The sequence below is a fragment of the Salvelinus namaycush genome, chromosome 6, assembly GCF_016432855.1.
Source record: "Salvelinus namaycush isolate Seneca chromosome 6, SaNama_1.0, whole genome shotgun sequence".
Lineage (NCBI taxonomy): Eukaryota > Metazoa > Chordata > Actinopteri > Salmoniformes > Salmonidae > Salvelinus > Salvelinus namaycush.
This window is the reverse complement of record NC_052312.1, coordinates 22926007-22946586: the sequence shown is the minus strand read 5'-3', so window position 1 is coordinate 22946586 and position 20580 is coordinate 22926007. Positions and strand designations below refer to the sequence as shown.

Below are 20580 nucleotides of genomic sequence, written 5' to 3'. Positions count from 1 at the left end.
CAAACTCTCTTCTAGTTGCACTTTATTCCTATTGGTCTATTCCCTCTTGTTGCAGACACAAACATTATTACTCTTTGGAAAGTGGGTATTTTATCGGTGTAAAATGTACTACATTTAATGTGTGCGATGTTATAGGAATGGTAGCTAGGTCCATGATTTCTCTAAAAAGTCACGTGTATGTCAAAGTCGTTTGCCTTTTGTTGTACGTTGCTGCTCAAAAACAACACTCTCCCTCTCTGCCTATATTTTTGTGCCCTGGGTTAGTCTCATTTGAATCATCACTACATTGCATACTATGACATTGAGCCCTTTCCACATAAACACATTCATGCTAGGACAGCCACACACAGGCTAAAAGATCACATCAAACTTCCCCATAGGTTACTTGCTCGATACGCGAGAGAGAGCGTGGGGGTTGAGAGATGGAGGAAATCGAGAGAGAAAAACAGTTGCGGAATAGAACGCAGAAATAGAATTTTAAATTCTATGGAATTCTGGATGGAACCGGAATTTGGGAAGAATCATTCTTCAGATTGATTGTTTGTACCCTTACAACATATCCTACTATGGGTTCAACAGAACTCACCAATGCAGACAATCAATGTGGTCCCTTAAAAACAGCAAACGTATTATATTATTCTCATAAAGCGTGGTACATATACAAAATATTGGACAACCATTAATTTAAAAGCAAATCCTTGTCCCCTTCAAATTGCACCCTATTCCCTACATAAGGCTCTAGTGAAAGTTAACACACTATGGGCCCTGGTCAAAAGTAGTGCACTATATAGGGAATAGGGTGCAATTTGGGACATACTCTAATCTGATAAAACGTAATCTGTTGGGGAAAATGTTTTGATTTCATCACCTGCTAAAAAAAAAGAAAGACGCATTCTGACCTGCCTCTCGATGGAGAGTTACAAGGTCAAATCAGACCGGGGATCAAATACTATTTCAAATACTTCAAACTGAGCTTGATTGAGCGCCCTGGCAGAACGGAACCAATAGAATGGCCTCCGTGCAGGCTAAAGCAAAACACTAGAAGTACTTGAACAATTTCAGATAGTATTTGAACCCAAGTCTGGGTCATACAACAGTAGTAGTAGCTAAATCTTTTGGCCAAAAGTGGCACCATTTTCACAAAACTAATATAAATAGGGCGTGGATCATCATCATGATAATAATATACAACAATGTCAGCAATGTCTGGAATTCACTACCCGAACGTCAACGTGTGAATTTCAATTGACTTTTTAAATGTATTTTTACTTAAAAAAGGTGCACTTCTTTTGGCCAGAGCCCTAGAGTACTATGTAGGGAATAGGGTGCCACTTGAGGCACACCTTAGATAACAGCTTCCACCCCAGCCCTTAACCCCTCCCCCAAACCCCCTCCACATCAAACCCCATTTCCTCCACCCTGTTGCACATGGAACCCAAAGTCCTCGGTCTCTTCGCCTGTCTGTTGCCTGATTAAAAAGTGCTGCGATCAGAGTACCCTGCTGTCACTACGCCAGGCCCATCTCCTCTAGAACACTTCTCGGAGACTCGTCCTCCTGTAAGGGGGAGACGGGGATCAGATGGCTCAGAATACATGGTGACAAATGAAACTACATTAATAGTGAGGTTAGGTAGTCATAAGGCCCGATTCAGACTTTTATATAACAGACTCAACATAGACTTAAGTCAATAAAATATGGACTTAAGTTTAAAAAAAATGGTTTTACTTAAGTCCGTGTTAAATACATTTATCTCAAGCCTGAATAGGGCCCATAGTGAGGTAGAGATACCCGATGGAGGTCGCCAGACCGAAACATTGGTAGTAAATAGATCCATCAAATTATTGAAAGTATCAAGAACACCGGTGTGCTGGAGTTTTTCCTTTTTAATGAGAGAGATCACTCCTATCATGTACATGTAGCCTAATTTTGACATATATATATATATATATTTTTTTTTAACTTATCCAGTATATATCCTTTGCCATCCATTTTTAAATGTGATTTTGTCTGTATGTATTGTGTTTGCTGCTAGATGAATTGCCTCACAGAGGACATTAACGTTTTTTCAATCGGAATCCTACCTCCTGTAGTAGGTCGGCCTGTTCGATGGCCTTGAGTACACTCTTCTTGGACGTGTCTTGGATCTCCCCCCCCATCAGAAACTCATCCAGTATAAAGTAGGCCTTCTCAAAGTTAAAGATGATATCCAGCTCACATACCTGCCAGGGCACCCACACACACACAGGGAGCAATCAGAATCACCTTTATTCGCCAAATACATTTACATATATCAGGAATTTGACTTGGTGAAATGGTGCCAACAGCAATAGACAAAATAGACAGAGGAATTGACAAAGTCTATGTACAGTATATACAGGATACCTACACCAATTACACGATAGAAGAGTATAAGCACATTTATAGTTGAGGATGTACAAGGAGAGAAGCTTGAGCGAGAGGAGAGCAGTGTTTTCCACAAGTACATGGAGGAGCCAGCCAAATAGAAAAAGGAGCCAGCCAAGTTCCCCTGGGCCGGGGGGGGGGGGGGGGGGGGGGGGGTTCTCCCGGGTTAAGACATTTTTGCTGAACAAGCCCTATTTTGTCGACCTCTGATACATTCTAACGATAGATTATATTTTCAACCAGCACCACTCAGGTAATAACACTGATGTCATTTTATTCACACTTTTACAGTGTTAGTTTCATCAGCTGTTGTACAATATGATGTAAAACATAGGAGAACAACATTTTGACTGCACTTTAAAGAACCCTGTAAGAGCTGACATTCACAGACTTTAAGCTTCCTTTTAAGAGGCATTTTCTCAGCTATCTGCAATACAGGTATTGTTGTTTTAGGTAGTCTTGCGAAAGCCAGCATGATAAAATCCAATAATTGACTAATATTTTCCATATTCTAATAATTCTCATGTGCCAACGTATCGCCAAGGTCTGTGCATTGGTGAAACTTGCACTCCTGTAGATCTGAAATAATTGGATGGTGAAAATTGCCAGCCAACCAGAAAAGCAAGGTGAAGAAATTCAGACATTCAGGACAATCCTTGTCCTGCAAAGATTTTTTTTATCCCTGCAAAAATATTTTACAAGCAGTAGGCATTTAGAATGAAATGTGGAGTGGAGCTGGATAGTTATACTTGACTTGAGTGGGTCGAGTCACTGACTTGATCTTCCAGTGCGGTTTTGCACCCCCTCTGGCTCATGCGGTGGGGGAGATCTTAGTGGGATATACACCGCCTTGTCTCAGGGTAGTAAGTTGGTAGTCTGTTCATATCCCTCTGGTGGTGTGGGGGCTGTGCTTTGGCAAAGTGGGTGGGGTTATATCCAGTCCGGGGGTATCGTCGAACGGGGCCACAGTGTCCCCGACATCAGTCTCCAGTATCTACGCTCTAATAGTCTATGTGTGGGGCTCTAGGGCCAGTCTGTCTTATCTTCAAATCAAATAAAATAAAATGTTATTTGTCACATACACATGGTTAGCAGATGTTAATGCGAGTGTAGCGAAATGCTTGTGCTTCTAGTTCCGACAATGCAGTAATAACCAACAAGTAATCTAACCTAACAATTCCACAACTACTACCTTTTACACACAAGTGTCTGGTGTAATTCTCCTGTCTTATCTGGTGTAATACTCCTGTCTTATCTGGTGTACTGTGTGATCTTAAGTATGCTCCCTCTAATTCTCCCATCTCTCTCACCCTCTCGGAGGACCTGAGCCCTAGGACCATGCCTCAGGACTACCTGACCTGTTGTCTCCTGGCTGTCCCCAGTCCACCTGGTCGTGCTGCTGTTCTCCCTGCTGCTATGGAACCCTGATCTGTTCACAGGACGTGCTACCTTATCCCGGACCTGCTGTTTCGACCCTCTCTCTCCCCCTCTCTACTGCACCTGCTGTCTCGACCTATGAACACTCGGCTATGAAAAGCCAACTGATATTTACTCCTGAGGTGCTGACCTGTTGCACCATCTATAACCACTGTGATTATTATTTGACCCTGCTGGTCATCCCTACTGAACAAAAATATAAAATGCAACAATTTCAACGATTTGACTGAGTTACAGTTCATATAAGGAAATCAGTCAATTGAAATAAATTCATTAGGCCCTAATCTATGGATTCCACATGATTGGGCAGGGGCCCAACCATGGGTGCGCCTGGGAGGGCATAGGGCCCCCCCACTGGGGAGCCCAGGAGGTCCTGGGCTGGTGTGGTTACACGTGGTCTGCGGTTGTGAGGCCGGTTGGATGGCTCTAAAACAATGTTGGAGGTGGCTTACGGTAGAGAAATGAACATTCAATTATCTGGCAACAGTTTTGGTGGACATTCCTGCAGACAGCATGTCAACTGCACGCACCCTCAACTTGAGACATCTGTGGCATTGTGTTGTGTGACAGAACTGCACATTTGAATGGCCTTTTATTGTCCCAAGCACAACGTGCACCTGTGTAATGATCATCCTGTTTAATCAGCTTACTGATATGCCACACCTAGAGAAATATTCACAAAAAGGGATAAACAACTTTGTGAACAAAATTAGAGAAATAAGCTTTTTGTGCATATGGAACATTTCTGGGATCTTTTATTTCAGCTCATGAAACATGAGATCAACACTTTACATGTTGCGTTTATATTTTTGTTCATTAAAATGAACGTTTGAACATCAAGAAGAATGGTCTGTCCTTAATGGCCATGTACTCTTATAATCTCCACCCGGCACAGCCTGAAGAGGACTGGCCACCCTTCAGAGCCTGGTTCCTCTAGGTTTCTTCCTGGTTCCTGCCTTTCTAGGGAGTTTTCCCTAGCCACCGTGCTTCTACATCTGCATTGCTTGCTCTTTGGGATTTTAGGCTGGGTTTCTGTATAAGTACTTTGAGGCATCTGCTGATGTAAAAATGGTTTTATAAATACATGTGATTAACTTGATTGGTTAATGTCGGGCCCTGCAGGCGAAAAAAATGTATGTGCCAGAAGAAAATAGGCTAAGTGGATTTTGAGTCATCGTTACAACATTATTATGGGACGTGCAAATTCATGTGCTCTCCCTCCGTGTAAATACATTTGACTGCAACCACAACGCACACAACACACACACACACAATTACCGAGATGCAGGACAGACAGCAGACTGTCAAACCAGCAGTGTTTCCCTGTCATTGCTCACTGTGACTGACAGGAGCCTGTCCTATCAATAGATGGCTAGAAGATGCATGTCGTTCATTCTAAATGGGAGAGGGCTCGGCAGTCTTTTTCTGACTAACGAATTGAAAAGTAGCCTAGTTCAATTTAAGTGGAAAAAGTAGCCGGCTGAAAATGTGTCTAAAAATTGTCTACATAGCCGGCAGACAGCACTAGTGGAAAATACTGGGGGAGGGAGAGAAGAGTATGGAGAGTTCAATAGAGGGACAGTGAGCGAGAATAAACAGCATATGATGCGGGTCATCGACTTACATGAAAATCCTTCGATTGTCCGGTAGTAAAATAGAAGAGAGGCAGGGAGGATGAAATGGAAGAGAGGCAGGGAGGATGAAATGGAAAATATATGATAAGCAAACGAGTGGAGGTGAGAAATAAGCAGTTGGAGAGAGAGAATGCAGTTGGCTAAAGAAGAGATAATGAAAGAGTTGGCTGGAGAAGTCAGAATGAGAGAGAATGAGAGAGAGAGAGAGAGAGAGAGAGAAACTCACGCTGCCGAAGTACTTATCCAGCAGCTCCACGAAGCGGTGGATGACCTCTAGAGTGATGAGTTCGTTGTCCTGCTCCTCCACCGCACAGCAAAAATACAAACTGGCATACCTATAGAGAGCGCGCGCGCGCACACACACACACACACACACACACACACACACACACACACACACACACACACACACACACACACACACACACACACACACACACACACACACACACACACACTATTAGTGCAAACAGCATGCAGAGGCGGAATGGAAGGAAGGAACCCAGAAAACCCCCACACTGTCTTTGGGTTATTACGGTTCAACACACCTTCTTCATTAAGCTTCAGCTCAGAACTAAAGGGGGGAATCCATGGAGCTCCTGCCAGTCAGTAACCCAGGGCCATGTTCTGTAGCCAAACGTAGACAGAATGCCACGAATAGGGCGCATGCTTCTTCTACAAAGCATATTTCTATCTGAACGTTCCAAACCGTTGCGTCCTGCTGAACGCGCCCTTAGACAACTAATAACTACTGAACGATAAGCTTGTTATGCTGCTGTTAATGATGACAGTCACAAAAGTGTGCTTGACAACTCAAGGGTTGTGATGTTCAAAACGGCATGCGTCTATAGACCTATGCACTATACCATGTGTAAGGTTGTGTGTGTTGTTTCCCAACTGTGGCCCTGGACAAGCACACCTGATTCTACTTGTCAACTAATCATCAAGCCCTTGACAAGTTGAATCAGGTGTTTTTTGTCTGGGGCTACAACAAAAATGTATGCTGTTGATGGTACTTGAGGACCAGAGTTGGGAAACACTGTATTAGAGCATTAGCGAAGTCAGCTCTTTGGCTCACTCACCTGGCCAGAAACAGGTACTGCACTACACCGCAGAGAGCACTGTTGAGTTTCCATCAGATTCAACTCAGTTCTTCCTATTTCCATCTACATTGCCTTCAGAAAGTATTCATAGCCCTGGACTTAATGCACATTTTCTTGTGTTACAGCCTGAATTCAAAATGGATTCAATTGTTTTTCCTCACCCATCTACACTCAATACCCCGTAATGACAAATTGAAAACACGTTTAGACATTTTAACAAATACATGGAACATAAAATAGATATATATCTAATTTACATATGTATTCACAATCCTGAGTCAATACATGTTAGATCACCTTTTAGCAGCGCTCACTGCTGTGAGTCTTTCTGTGTAAGTCTAAGTGCTTTGCACACCTGGTGTCTGGTGGAAAGCAGACTGAACCAACACTAGGATTTTGCCTGTGCTTGGATTTGCCCAAAAACATAATTTGCATTCAGGACAAATAGTTAATTGCTGACACATTTTTTGCAAACATGCTCTGACTTGGGGCCAAGGCCAAGCCACTGGTATTTTTCAGCTTGCATTTACATAAGAATGGCTAACTGTGAACTTTAAAACCTTCTCACAAAGCAACTTGATGCAGAGGTTGTTGATTCGGCACACCCAAAGTCTTTAGTGTCACACTCCTGTTGGAAACAATTACACTAGAGCAAAACATTAACACTAGGCTTGGGCGGTATCCATATTGTCATACAGACCTTGTGCCATAATCGGGATATTCTGTAATACCGACACAGAACACCAGGGGCACTATTTTCTAACCGCACCGCCTCTGTAATACGAAGGTTAGCAATGCTAACAAGTACATGTAAAAACCCATAGAGAATGCTAACATTTTATACAGTCTCTGACCTAAACCATTTTCAGGACGGACATCCCAGATCACAAAGTAACTTTAAAAAATGCTACTCACAAAACAAAATGTTAGACAGCAAGGATCTTTATCCAGGAAGGGATTCTCTGCTGTCACAAAGCGAAGCTTGACTTTGGAAGAAGGTAATCACTTAGCTAGGTAGCTAACTAGCTACTAAGTTAGCAAACCAAATGCGCAACAGCAGAGCCTTTAGCAGATTTTAGACAGTTAAATTATATCTAGCTGGCAAACATTTCGTTGTGAATTCCATACTGTAACTAGATCACCTGGCACATGCTGCACAGTAGTGAGTGACTCACAAGTCTCGGTTCTCTTGTTGTGTGCTTGTAAACAAATACAACATGACTAGGGACTACCAGTAAGCGTCATAATGGAAAATTGCACAGCTGAAATGAAGAACGCGATCTCCTTTATCTCAATCTTTAGTTGACTGCAAGTATTTACTTTAAAAGAACCCAAAAAATATTCACATTAAAACTTCAAATAAATAGTTTCAACGGTATTAAAAACCATCCCGTGGCTATTTCCAAATACCCCGGTATACAGCCCAAGCCTAATTAACATAAGAACACTGGCGACAAACAGGTGTGGGGTAAGTGTTAGGTGGAAGTGCAGCATATGATAAGCTTGTACAGAATCACTGTGGTGTAGGTTACTGTAGGATCCTATGGGCAACTTCTACACCGAGTGCAGTGTGTGGATGGCTTCTGTATGAGATGTGGGAGGTGGAATGAGTGTTCAAATGGTGAGTCACTGAGCATCAGTTGGAATGGAACTGTCAAAAGTCAAATCTGTGCTTTGGGGAAACAATACCAAACACCCCTCAAAGACAGCCTGGGTGATAATGCCAGGAGACAGGTCGGGACACACAGTAATATCAAGTGTGTGTGTGACAGGTCTGTCTCTTTTAATGCCCACCTGGAACCACTTTTGAAGAACAATTATTACCAGTAGAGGGAAAGGGGGATACCTAGTCAGAGGGGGGGGGGGGATCTTAACATTTAGTGTAGTTGCCTGGTTTGGTTCCCTCACATGGGCAAGTCTGAATACCCTTGTGAGAGTTGGACAGGTCTGTGGTAAGATTGAATGGAGAAAGCAAAATGCTCTCCGAGACATTTACAAAAAGCGCAAACATAAGGGGCAAATAAATCAGTTTGGATCTTACACATCCACTGAAGAGTCAGTACTGCCATTAGGGAACAGACTCAGGACCTCTTAAAACCAAGAGAGCCTCTAACAGCTTTGTACCGGCATCAGTATGGCTTTTAAATTAAAACAGTTGTGCGGTTTACGTGCATCTTGTATAGCACGGCTCGTCGTGAAATAGATTGTCACTTACGTGTATCTTGTATAGGCCTAAACCTTGTTAACATTGGTAATGTCATGTGTGAACGTTGCCGTTTATATGTCTACTCTACATCTTTATCTTATTCGACTTGCCACAATTGAAGTTCCTTCTGAAAAAACTAAGTAATTCAGTTATTGTGTGAGTGAGAGAGAGTGGGAGAGAGAGTATGTGTGTGTGACTACAATTCCAGACACTTTATGTGAAGCACGCAGTAGCCTTTGTTGCACATTTTCAAGTGTGTGTTTGTGTGAACAGAGCGTGTAGCAGCTACATGCTGTCTCACACAACCAGGAAAAAACACTTAGGCGGCCCGCCCAAGGATTTCAATGGCAGAAAAATCCCTGGTGTGTGCGTGTATTCCAGTACCTCTTGTAGACGATCTTGAGGTCCCTCCACTCCAGGAAGCTGCACATCTTGGGCTTGCGGGCCAGCACCACCTGCATGAGCTCCCTCACCATCTTCTTCTTGTCCCTCTCGGCCGTGGCCGTGTACCACTTCTGGAGACGCAGCTTCCCCTGCCGACTGAACAGCAACATGAAACGCATCTAGAGGAGGGAGACCAGGGAGAGTTAATGTCAGTTTACAGGGGGAGGAAACAGGAGGGGAGAAAGACAGGATCAGAGACAGGATCAATAGCATACAGAAAGGTAACCAGGGGACATTAGTACCAGATAACTTCAGGATGAACTAGTGTGTACAACAGACAGAACATAGAGGGTAAAACAAAGACTGAAATTACAGATATGCATAAAGAGGGAGGACTTCTGGAGACACAGCTTCCCCTGTTGACTGAACAGCAACATGAAACGCATCTAGAGAGGAGGAGGTGGGACAGCAGACAGGGCAGAGAGGTAGTGATATGTAGGCCTACACATATTAGGCAGACACAGGCTAACAGAGAATAAGCAGTAAGACCTAATTCTGGACACACAACACGCGGTTAAGCTTTCGCGCGGGCGCAGCAAGTCTCATATGTTAGCAACCTGGACTGGGTCACAAAACAGGAAAAGGGGTATTCTAAGTATGATGGGGACAGAGATATTGTTCCATGTACAAAGACAAAAAAATGAACAACAGATCTGCATAAAGAGAGAGAGATTATGAGCGAGAGAAAGAGAGTCCGTGGGAGAGAGAGAGGGGTGGACGGACAGACCTTACTTTTTATACAATCTATCATGTCACAAGTTAGTAGGGCCTAATGAGCTGCCTCTGCCTATAAAAACAACGTCCTCTCTGGACATCTTTAAAAATAAAGTTAAAATATGTCTTCTGTGCCCATATGAATAACCCCTATGATGTAACGAATGATGAGATAGATGTTCTTCTTCTATGTTTTTGTTCTATTATTTCACTGCCATACTGTGTTCGATCTTGTCTAGCCATCTTGTCTCAAGAGGACCACAACGAAAATAAGTCCCAGACTTTTTTATTCATGTGCATGTATGGCTTTTTTAAGTTTTATGTGTGCTTATTTTTTTTAAATGGTCGAATTTATAAACTAAACGTGTGTCTAGATGTCTACTCTACATCTTTATCTTATTCGACTTGCCACAATTGAAGTTCCTTCTGAAAAAACAAAGTAATTCAGTTATTGTGTGAGGGAGAGAGAGTGGGAGAGAGAGTATGTGTGTGTGACTACAATTCCAGACACTTGTGTGAAGCACGCAGTAGCCTTTGTTGCACATTTTCAAGTGTGTGTTTGTGTGAACTAGAGTTGAATTAGAATTAGATTAGAGTTGGATAAATGTAGATAAGCTCTTTTGGAAAAAAAACGATAGTTTATACAGGATACTAACCTCAACCTCACATCAAATCCTTCAATCCAAATCGACATGTCAACCTTGTTAATATTGACAAGGTGGAAAAAGTACAGTAACAGACTACATCTCCCACCGGACTTGTCCTGGTTATCAGACTCTCCCTGGACCACAATCTCCAATCTCTGCTTTTAAACTCCCTGGCACCACGTGGTGTGGTGGAGCTCAATCTCCTAGAGACTGCCTGGCCACGAATGTAGCACACACACTCATGTAACCTAGACTACTAACATCAGCACCCCCCTTGCAAAATCATCTGTGAAAGTCACCTTTTGAAAGGACTATCATTCTACTTGCATTCAGTGTGTGTGTTCTCAAAAACACTCCAGAGAGCGAGAGAGGGTAGTGGGGTCATGGGCTCCTGAGTTCATCTGAAAAAATATATAGAATTAGAGTTGGATAAATGTAGATAAGCGCTTTTGAAAATAAATGACAGTTTATACAGGATACTAACCTCAACATCAAATCCTTCAATCCAAATTCCATACCTAAAACATTGATTTTGGACAAAATTACCTGAATGGACTATTACTACCAAGGACTATCAAGAAAAAAACTTCTAACAAACCAAAACCTGCAGAAGAAGCACAGCACAACCTAAAAAATGCAATCCAACACAAAACCGAGTGAGTAATGTTCAGTCTTAACCTACTTCTGAAGCCAAAAAGTTAAAAAGACAATCTCTAGGTAATTTTGTTATACAAAGCTTAATAAATAAGGCTACCAAGCTGCTAGGACAGAACTGACCTGGCTGCAACTTCAATTTATATTTTAAGTGTGAAATGAGAGGTGTGGAAACTCTTGAGCCTAACAATGGCAGGAGAGTTTCACAGCAACCCCTACCCAAATGCAGAGGCCTTTGAAGCCCCATGGCTTATCCCTGTGCAGAGGTCATTACAATACAGTACCCCATGGATATAAAAAATAACACTGCATGGAATAAGTACAACAAAAAGCTCCTCAAAGACAATCCAGAGATACTATTTGATGACTGCTACAAAGAGGGGAACGTAAGCAACTTACTATTCCACACAGACCATCCCCTGGCACGGCACAGGGCTATATGAGCACACTACCCCTATGTCAAGTGAGGGTATCGGCCCAGGATGGAAACTAGACATTGAGGAAATTGAAACAACCTCTGTCGATGTGTACAAGTTTGGGACATTAATGGTCCAGGGCATCCTCAAGCAGTTCCAGCTGGACTTTTACAGGATCAAAGAGAGACCACAGCAGAAAAAGCTCTCCCTCTGTGACGACTCCCCCATCCTCAGTGAGTCTGATCACACCTCTTCAAAACGAGGATAGTCACCCCCCCAGGACTGAATACACACAGATCCCACAACTGCACTGATCCTCCATAATTGACAGGGATACATTCACAGAGCTGGAGAGAGACATGGTGGAGCTCAGAGAGTTAGTCCACACAATCCAGATGGAACAAACCCACAAAACAGATCAGCACTGTTGTCAGAGGACAGACTAGGTTCCCCCAGCCACATCATAATTCACAGGCACAAATGACCTGAGGGCCCAGCAGGAAAGGGTGGCCACAGCACTCAAGGGAGGGATTGAAAGTGGTTATAATGAGGCATCAAAGCCAAAGGAACTGAATAATATTAAGAAATGCTATAGATGGAAGGAAAGTAGTGTGGAAATCTACCAAAAATGATTAATAACACATTCAATCCCTTCTAGACAATTTCCTGGACAAAATGTTTCACTGTAATAGTGAAGGCAGCAGAAAACCTAAACAGTATTATTTGATCTCTCAGCTTCCCTATCAAATCTAAAACTGTCAAGCAGAAAACCTAAGAAAATGAACAACAATGACAAATGGTTTGATAAAGAAGGCAAAAACATAAGAAAAATGTACAAACCTATCCAACCAAAAACAGAGACCTGGAATACCTGAGCCTACATCTTCACTATGGTGAATCACTAAACACAGAAATACACTACGGAAAAAGAAGGAACAGCACATGAGAAATCAGCTCTGAAGAATCCACAGAATCTAGCCACTTCTGGGAAAATTGGAAAACTCTAAAACAAACACGAAGAGTTATCTAAAATGGAGATGTATGGATACACCACTTCTACAATCCTTTTGGCTCTATAACAAAGAACAGCAAAAACACATATGTGATCAAAACCTAGAATCAACTATTAAAGACTACCAGAACCCACTATAATCTCCAATTACATTGAAGGAACTACAGGACAAAATACAAACCCTCCAACCCAAAAAGGCCTGTTGGGGGTTGATGGTGTATTAAATGATAAAATACACAGACCACAAATTCCAATTGGCTAAACTTAAACTCTTTAACATCATCCTCAGCTCTGGCATATACCCCAATATTTGGAACCAGGGACTGAACACCCCAATCCACAAAAGTGGAGACCAATTTGACCCCAATATCTACCGTGGGATATGCGTCAACAGCAACCTTGGGAAAATCCTCTACATTATCATTAACAGCAGACTTCTACATTTCCTCAGCGAAAACAATGTACTGAGCAAATGTCAAATTGGCTTTTTACCAATTTACCATACGACAGACCACAGTCTCCCTGCACACCCGAATTGACAAACAAACAAACCAAAACAAAGGCAAAGTATTCTCATGCTTTGTTGATTTCAAAAAAGCTTTCTACTCAATTTGGCATGAGAGCCTGCTATACAAATTGATGGAAAGTGGTGTTGGGGGAAAAAACATAAAATCCATGTACAAACAACAAGTGAGCGGTTAAAATTGTCAAAAAACGCACACATTTCTTTCCACAGGGCCGGGGTGAGACGGTGATGCAGCTTAAGCCCCACCCTCTTCAACATATATAACAACAAATTGGCAAGGGCACTAGAACAGTCTGCAGCACATGGCCTCACCCTACTAGAATCTGAAGTCAAATGTCTACTGATGATCTTGTTCTTCTGTCCCCAACCAAGATCTTCTGCACAGATTCCGTCAGACCTGGGCTCTGACAGTAAATCTCAGTGAGACAAAAATAACTGTTCAAAAAAGGTGCAGTTGCCAGGACAACAAATACAAATTCCATCTTGACATCATTGCCCTAGAGCACACAAAAAACTATACATACCTTGGCATAAACATCAGCGCCACAGATAACTTCCACAAAGCTGTGAACGATCTGAGAGACAAGGCAAGAAGGGCCTTCTATGCCATCAAAAGGAACATAAAATTCAACATACCAATTAGGATCTGGGTAAAAATACTTGAATCAGTTATAGAACCCTTTGCCCTTTATGGTTGAGGTCCGCTCACCAACCAAGAATTTACAAAATTGGACAATCAACAAATTGAGACTGCATGCAGAATTATGCAAAAATATCAGTGTGCAATGTAAAACACCAAATAATGCATGCAGAGCAGAATTAGGCTGATACCCGCTAATTATCAAAATCCAGAAAAGAGACATCAAATTTTACAACCACCTAAAAGGAAGTGATTCCCAAACATTCCATAACAAAGCCTTCACCTACAGAGAAATTAACCTGGAGAAGAGCCCCCTAAGAAAGCTGGTCCTGGAGCTCTTCACAAACACAAACAGATCCCACAGAGCCCCAGGACAGCAACACAATTAGACCCAGCCAAATCATGAGAAAACTAAATTCTAATTCCTTGACACATTGGAAAGAATTTACAAAAAAAAAAGACCAAACTAGAACGCTATTTGGCCCTAAACAGAGAGTACACAGTGGCAGAATACCTGACCACTGACTAGGGTTGCACATTTTGGGGAATATTCAGAGGTGGAAACTTTCCGTGGAATTAACAGGAAAATATGCAAATGAATATTAATAGCATTTAAAATGTAGATGTGTTTTGCATTGGATATATTTACCATATCATATGGAGACATAACTGCAAATGATTAAATCCTTCCAAAAGAAATGTAAAAAAACAATTAAGTTACAAATTAAACTTTAATTAAATGAGTTGACTCTTCACATGGGATGATTTCACGGAACACAAGGGAATATTGAATGATCCCCAATGATCCATTGCATCTCCCAAAAATGTTTTCAACATACATCTGTACAATGATAACCAAAGCTTTAGTTTCTAGACTTTCTTCCTCTCAGGCTTCCATTGTCTTTTCCCTGGACCTCCTCAATGTCCACCTCTTGAACATCCGACTCTGAAGCCTCATCTTCACTGTCACTTTCCAACCTTCTTGAGGATGGCTCGTTGTCAGGCTCAAAAAGTCTCAAATTTGCCCGGATGCCACAAATTTGTCAACCCTTCCTTGTATTGGTCAGCCTGTTACGTGCTTTGGTGAATGCGTTCTCAAACAAGGACAAGTTGCACTCGGAGGCAGCTGATGTTGGTGGGATTTGGAGGATGATGGAGGCAACAAGGGAAAGAACCTCAGATCCACAAAGTCCCTTCCACCAGGTTGCTGATGAGATATGTTGGCACGACTGCCATATTGCATCTCCATCCCAAAGCCCTTGCTTGGAAGTGTACTTCGCCAGACTGGTAAGAACCTTGCCTTCCTCCAGGCCAAGGTGGCGATATACGGTAGTGATGACACTATAGGCCATTTTGATCTCTGCACCAGACAGGATGCTCTTACCAGCATACTTGGGGTTCAACATGTACGCTGCGGTGTGTATGGGCTTCAGGCAGAAGTCTTCACGCTTATTGATGTATTTCAGAACTGCAGTTTCCTCTGCTTGGAGCAGTGAAGTGGGCAGAGCAGTACGGATTTCTTCTCTTACATCTGCAAGCATAGTCTGAACATCAGACAGGATGGCATTGTCTCCCTCAACCCGTGCAATGACTACTGCTCTAGGTTTCAGGAGTTTCATGCTGCATAGTAGTCTGCCAAAATAAATCATCCAGGAGGATCCCCATGATGGGGATGTCCATATCGGCAGACTGTGATATGGCCATTTCTTGGAGAGACTCCTTCCCCTCCAGGAGACTGTCAAACATGACAACACCACCCCAACGGGTGCTGCTGGGCAGCTTCAATGTGGTGCTCTTATTCTTCTCACTTTGCTTGGTGAGGCAGATTGCTGCTATAACTTGATGACCCTTCACTTACCTAACCATTTCCTTGGCTCTCTTGTAGAGTGTATTGATTGTTTTCAATGCCATGATGTCCTTGAAGAGCAGATTCAATGCATGAGCAGCACAGCCAAAGGGTGTGGAAGCGACTGCCTTCAGCTCATCTGCAATGAAGAGACGGTGTGTCTGTTGTCCCATTGTGTCTGTGCTCTTGTAGAATACTGGTTATGGGGTGGAGATGATGTGGTTTAATTATTCCTTGCCCACGAACATTCGCCCACCCATCAGAGATGATTGCAATACAGTCTGCTTTCTTTATGATTTGCTTGACTTTCACTTGAACTCTGTTGAACTCTGCATCCAGCAAATTAGTAGATAAAGCATGTCTGATTGGAGGGGTGTATGCTGGGCAAAGAACATCCAGAATTCTCTTCCAATACACATTGCCTGTGAGCATCAGCGGTGAACCAGTTGCATACACAGCTTAAGCAAGACATTCATCTGCATTTCTCTGACTACATTCCTTCACTGAGTGAAAAAAACTTCTGATTCCAGGAGGACCATGAGCTGTTGCTATCGATAAGGCGTCCGATTCCTAATTTTCCCCTCGAATAGAAGTAGAGGGACTTTTGTCAGATGTTGCTTGTTGTGAGCTCTGAGGGAACTTTATGCACTTGGCCAGATGATTCTGCATCTTTGCTGCACTCTTCACATATGATTTAGCACAGTATTTGCAAATGTACACCACTTTTCCTTCTACATTAGGTGCAGTGAAATGTCTCCACACATCAGCTAGTGCCTGTGAAATTTTCCTGAAAAGGAGTAGGAAAAAATGAGTAAAAAAAATACAATTCCATGTACAGATAAATAGTTAAGCAGTTAGATTAAACAACTCCTTTGTAAGATAAATGTTTTAAAAAGAAACGTATGGAAACAGGTGAATTAACACTCCACAGTTAGCAGGCTCAAGCAAGCTAAACCCCACATGGTAGCAAAAACTAACTAGCAGAAATTGTTAACAAGTTAGAAATTATTTAAACACACTTTGCTGTAGGCTACCATTTACTAGTTAACAAAAAATCATGTAAGTCATATAAAATATATTCACCCCACACAGTATTGTAATCAAAACTTACCAGAAAGCATGTAGTCCTTAGCTCAGACAGTGTAGTAGCATGGGCTCAATAGCATCTCATTAGTGTGCAAGATCTTGAGAATCAGCTGTACGTGTGATGGAAGAATGCGCTGTGCATGCAGAGGGTTGCAATTCCATTGGGGATAGTTTAACCAAAATATGCCACAAGACCTAGAAATGCCTTGTGTATCCCACAAAAAAAAGTTCACTGTTATAAGCTAACTTTTTTGATGAATTTAAGCAGAATTCCCAAAATATCCAGGCTTAACTTCCCATGGAAAATTACCGGAAAGTTTCCGACCCTATGCAACCCTAACTGTGACTGTACAAAATGAAGGACATCTTTGACTATGTACAGACTCAGTGAGCATAGCCTTGCTATTGAGAAAGGCCGCCGAAGGCAGACCTGGCTCTCAAAAGGAGATAGCCTATGCGCACACTGAACACAAAATGAGGTGGAAACTGAGCTGCACTTCCTACCCCCCTGTCAAATGTATGACCATTTTAGAGGCACATATTTCCCTCAGATTACACAGACCCACAAAGAATTTGAAAACAAAGCAAATTTTGATAAAGTCACATATCTATTGGGTGAAATACTATAGTGTGCAATCACAGCAGCAATATTTGTGACCTGTTGCCACAAAAAAAGGGCAACCAGTGAAGAACAAAGACCACTGTAAATACAACCTATATTTATGTTTATTTGCACATCATTACAACACTGTATATATACATAATTACAATTTTAAATGTCTTTTGGAACTTCTGTAAGTGTAATGTTTACTGTAAATTTTGTATTGTTTATTATCTATTTCACTTGATTCGGCAATGTAAACATGTGTTTCCTATGCCAATAAAGCCCCTTTGAATTGGAATTGAGAGAAGAGAGGAGAAGGGGACATGTGACAAGGGAGTGTGAAGTAAAGAAGGCCATGATGTGCATAAGAATAGACTAGCTTCCTTTTGGGAGATTATGCTTAAGCTCATCTGTGTCAGATCCCACAATGTGATGTGATTTAGCAGCAGCAGTCCTACTTAGTTATAAAGCAGTCAAAGGACCAACCATATTCTAGCCTGTGCCCAGAGCCGTTTGTGCAGTCTTGCCAACTCCTATGGTCAAAGGACCCACCGTATTCTAGCCTGGGCCAAGATCTGTTTGTGCTGTCTTGCCAACTACTATGGTCATTGTCACACCGCACAAACAGATCTGAGACCAGGCTAACCCTATTCAACTTAGCCAACACAGTATACAGGAATATATACAGTATATCTAAAACACAAATATTAGTACAAACCATCCCTCTTCAAGAAGCAATGGCCAGCCAACCACAAATATTAGTATAGTACCGGTAATCAAATATGAATGACAGCAAGTGGGGGTCTGTTTGTGTAATCATGACAACTCCTTGTCATGCCAAACAAGGAGTTGACATGATAGTACAAACAGATTGTCACTCCGGCTAGTTATCTGGTGACCACGAAACATAGATGCAAAGATGAGCTACACATGATTTTAGGTTAAAAACACAGAACTGGACAGACCGTACAAACTCTACTGACACCAATCAATTCACAGTCAACTGCTTCGCTAGTTCCACTTTACTTACAGTCGAACCCGCTCAGTGCTTTCTCTCTAGTGTTAATCTGACAGAGAGAAGGAGAAGACATGGAGCTCTGTAGTAGGACACTGGTGAGGACAGCAATTCCCTATATTGGAGAGTACTGGTGAAGGAAGAGAGTGTAGGTAGTATTTACCAAGTTGCAGGTTGTCCCACACATTGTCCAGAGTGAAAAGTGATTTGGTGATGACATTTCAGATCCTTATGTTCTAAAATACATTTTACCAAGACAAATATGAGGATTCATGTTCTGAATTGTTCAGTGGGGTCTCTCTCTAACATATCATTAACACTATATGCAAAAAGTTGGATTTCGTAACTTAATATATCTGATAATTAGCACCGAGCTAACCTAACATAGCGGTCAGGTTTCTTGTAACAACTTCTGAGGATTTTACATTCTTCCAAGTTGTTACCGCGGGTCAAAAAAACTAAAAAAAACATTCGCATGACAAACTGAATTAAACGTAATGGGCTAAGAAAATAAAAAGCTTGGTATACGCTCAGTGCTTCGTTGACATTTCACAAGAGATACGCTTGTTTTTGTGAGAAATTTTGAAAAAGAGGAATTTCGTATATTAAAATGAAAATCATATGCAAAAATATGAAAAAACTGCATGTCCTATCAAAATCGATATCCATCTTAACTCTGCGGATTCGAGAAGAAAGATGAGTTCAATGGTAAAGTTAGCCTGTCGGGTAACCAGTAGCCTTAATTCTTGGCCAGAATCCAGCCCAGCTGACTCGATGCAATTTTCCAGATATTTGAACACTTTTTTTTCTCTGGCCTCCATTGATTTAGTCACCCTAATTCCGACCCTTGTAGGACAGCAAAAACTCCAATCAATAGCTTTTTAACAGATTGTGATAGAGACATGAGGTTTGGACCATTGGTTTTCTTAAAAGATTATCCACACACTTAAAATATTATTTTACCCATTGGTCAAACTATGCGTTTTGATTGGACACCCTTCAAGTTGACAAAGGTGACATTTGTCTAATAGTCAACAGTTTATCATTTTGTCCACAGTAAAGGTGCAGTAAACAGGCAGCAATACAAGAGGCAGCCTAACTAACTGACTGACAACCAGATCAGCAAAATAAAAAGGGGTGTCTGAATAGTTTAACACCATTTTATCAATACACATCGATCATTGTATCAATGTAGTTAGTGCAGGGTCAGTGTTGAGGGTCACAGAGTATCTGCAACGTGTAGGCAGTCAACAGCCAACTTTTCAGCTGTTAACACCAACTATGTACACACACTAACAATGACAGTAACCTGAGGAACATGTCAAACTACCTAGTTCAAGTGTACATTTCGTTGTAAGCAAACAAACCAGCTAGCAAGCCAGCTATTTGGCTAATCACGACATCTGGCTAGCTAAGCAAATGTCAAAAGGCTTAGTTAACAAGTTATCTTCGAAGGTAACCTTACCTAACTAGTGAGTTCACCATACATCTTCCTAGCGAAGTTAGAATTTAGACTAGGCAAAACTCTAATGTGCGGCCTGTCCACTAGCAAACAAGTTGGCTACTGTACCTGTAGCTATGTTAGCGTTAGCCACTTTACCTTGCTAGCAAACACAGGTGGCCAACCAGCTTGCTTCACTCTGCTTCCTGAAACAATACACCTTGCTTGCAGCTAAGGTAATGAGCTAGCCGGCTGGTTTTAGCTATTCGGCTCTTTTTATGGCGAAATGACTTACCATTTTATCAGGTTCACAACGCAAATATTAACTTGGATCTTCGTATATGAATTACTTGATTTTCCTTTTCGTTTTAAACACAGCAAACGTCAACATTCCATGTCTGTTTCAGAATACTACGGCTCGAGAGAGCAACCCATTCAACCAACTAGCTAGCTAGTAGGAGCGATTCCGGTGACAGACGTCAGCTGTTCCCATCCTCAGTGAACATGCGCATTGCGAATTTTGAGGCAACCGGTAAAGTCAGTTTCGTAACCAAGCCAACCGAGGCGAACTCGTTAGATCTACTACGTCTATTTCAAACAATTTCATAACTAAAACTAAACATATATGTAAGCACAACGCTGTTTCGTTTGAGTTTAGGAGTTGATTATATTAAATTAGAAATCTGATTTGTGGTGCTCTAAGATTCTTGGAGGATGGGGGGCATGTGTCTCTTGCACCAGTACAGTATGT

At 41.9% G+C, this 20580-nt stretch overlaps 1 protein-coding gene across 1 annotated transcript; it reads right to left on the bottom strand.

Annotated features, from left to right (window-relative positions):
* Positions 1-1408: 1408 nt before the first annotated feature.
* Positions 1409-20293, bottom strand: ap1s1 (adaptor related protein complex 1 subunit sigma 1). The gene is made up of 5 exons (XM_038995540.1): positions 20125-20293; positions 9169-9347; positions 5702-5810; positions 2083-2220; positions 1409-1555 (listed from the first exon to the last, which is right to left on the bottom strand). Exons 1-5 carry the CDS (start codon positions 20125-20127, stop codon positions 1508-1510), a joined length of 477 nt encoding a protein of 158 aa, XP_038851468.1. The 5' UTR covers positions 20128-20293; the 3' UTR covers positions 1409-1507.
* Between the last annotated feature and the right edge of the window lie 287 nt (positions 20294-20580).

Coding starts and splice junctions, on each gene's coding strand:
- ap1s1 (XM_038995540.1), bottom strand. Junction 2,221..5,701: donor TGGATAAGTACTTCGGCAGC/GTGAGTTTCTCT, acceptor GTGCCCTGGCAG/GTATGTGAGCTGGATATCAT. Junction 1,556..2,082: donor AGGCCGACCTACTACAGGAG/GTAGGATTCCGA, acceptor TCCCCCTTACAG/GAGGACGAGTCTCCGAGAAG.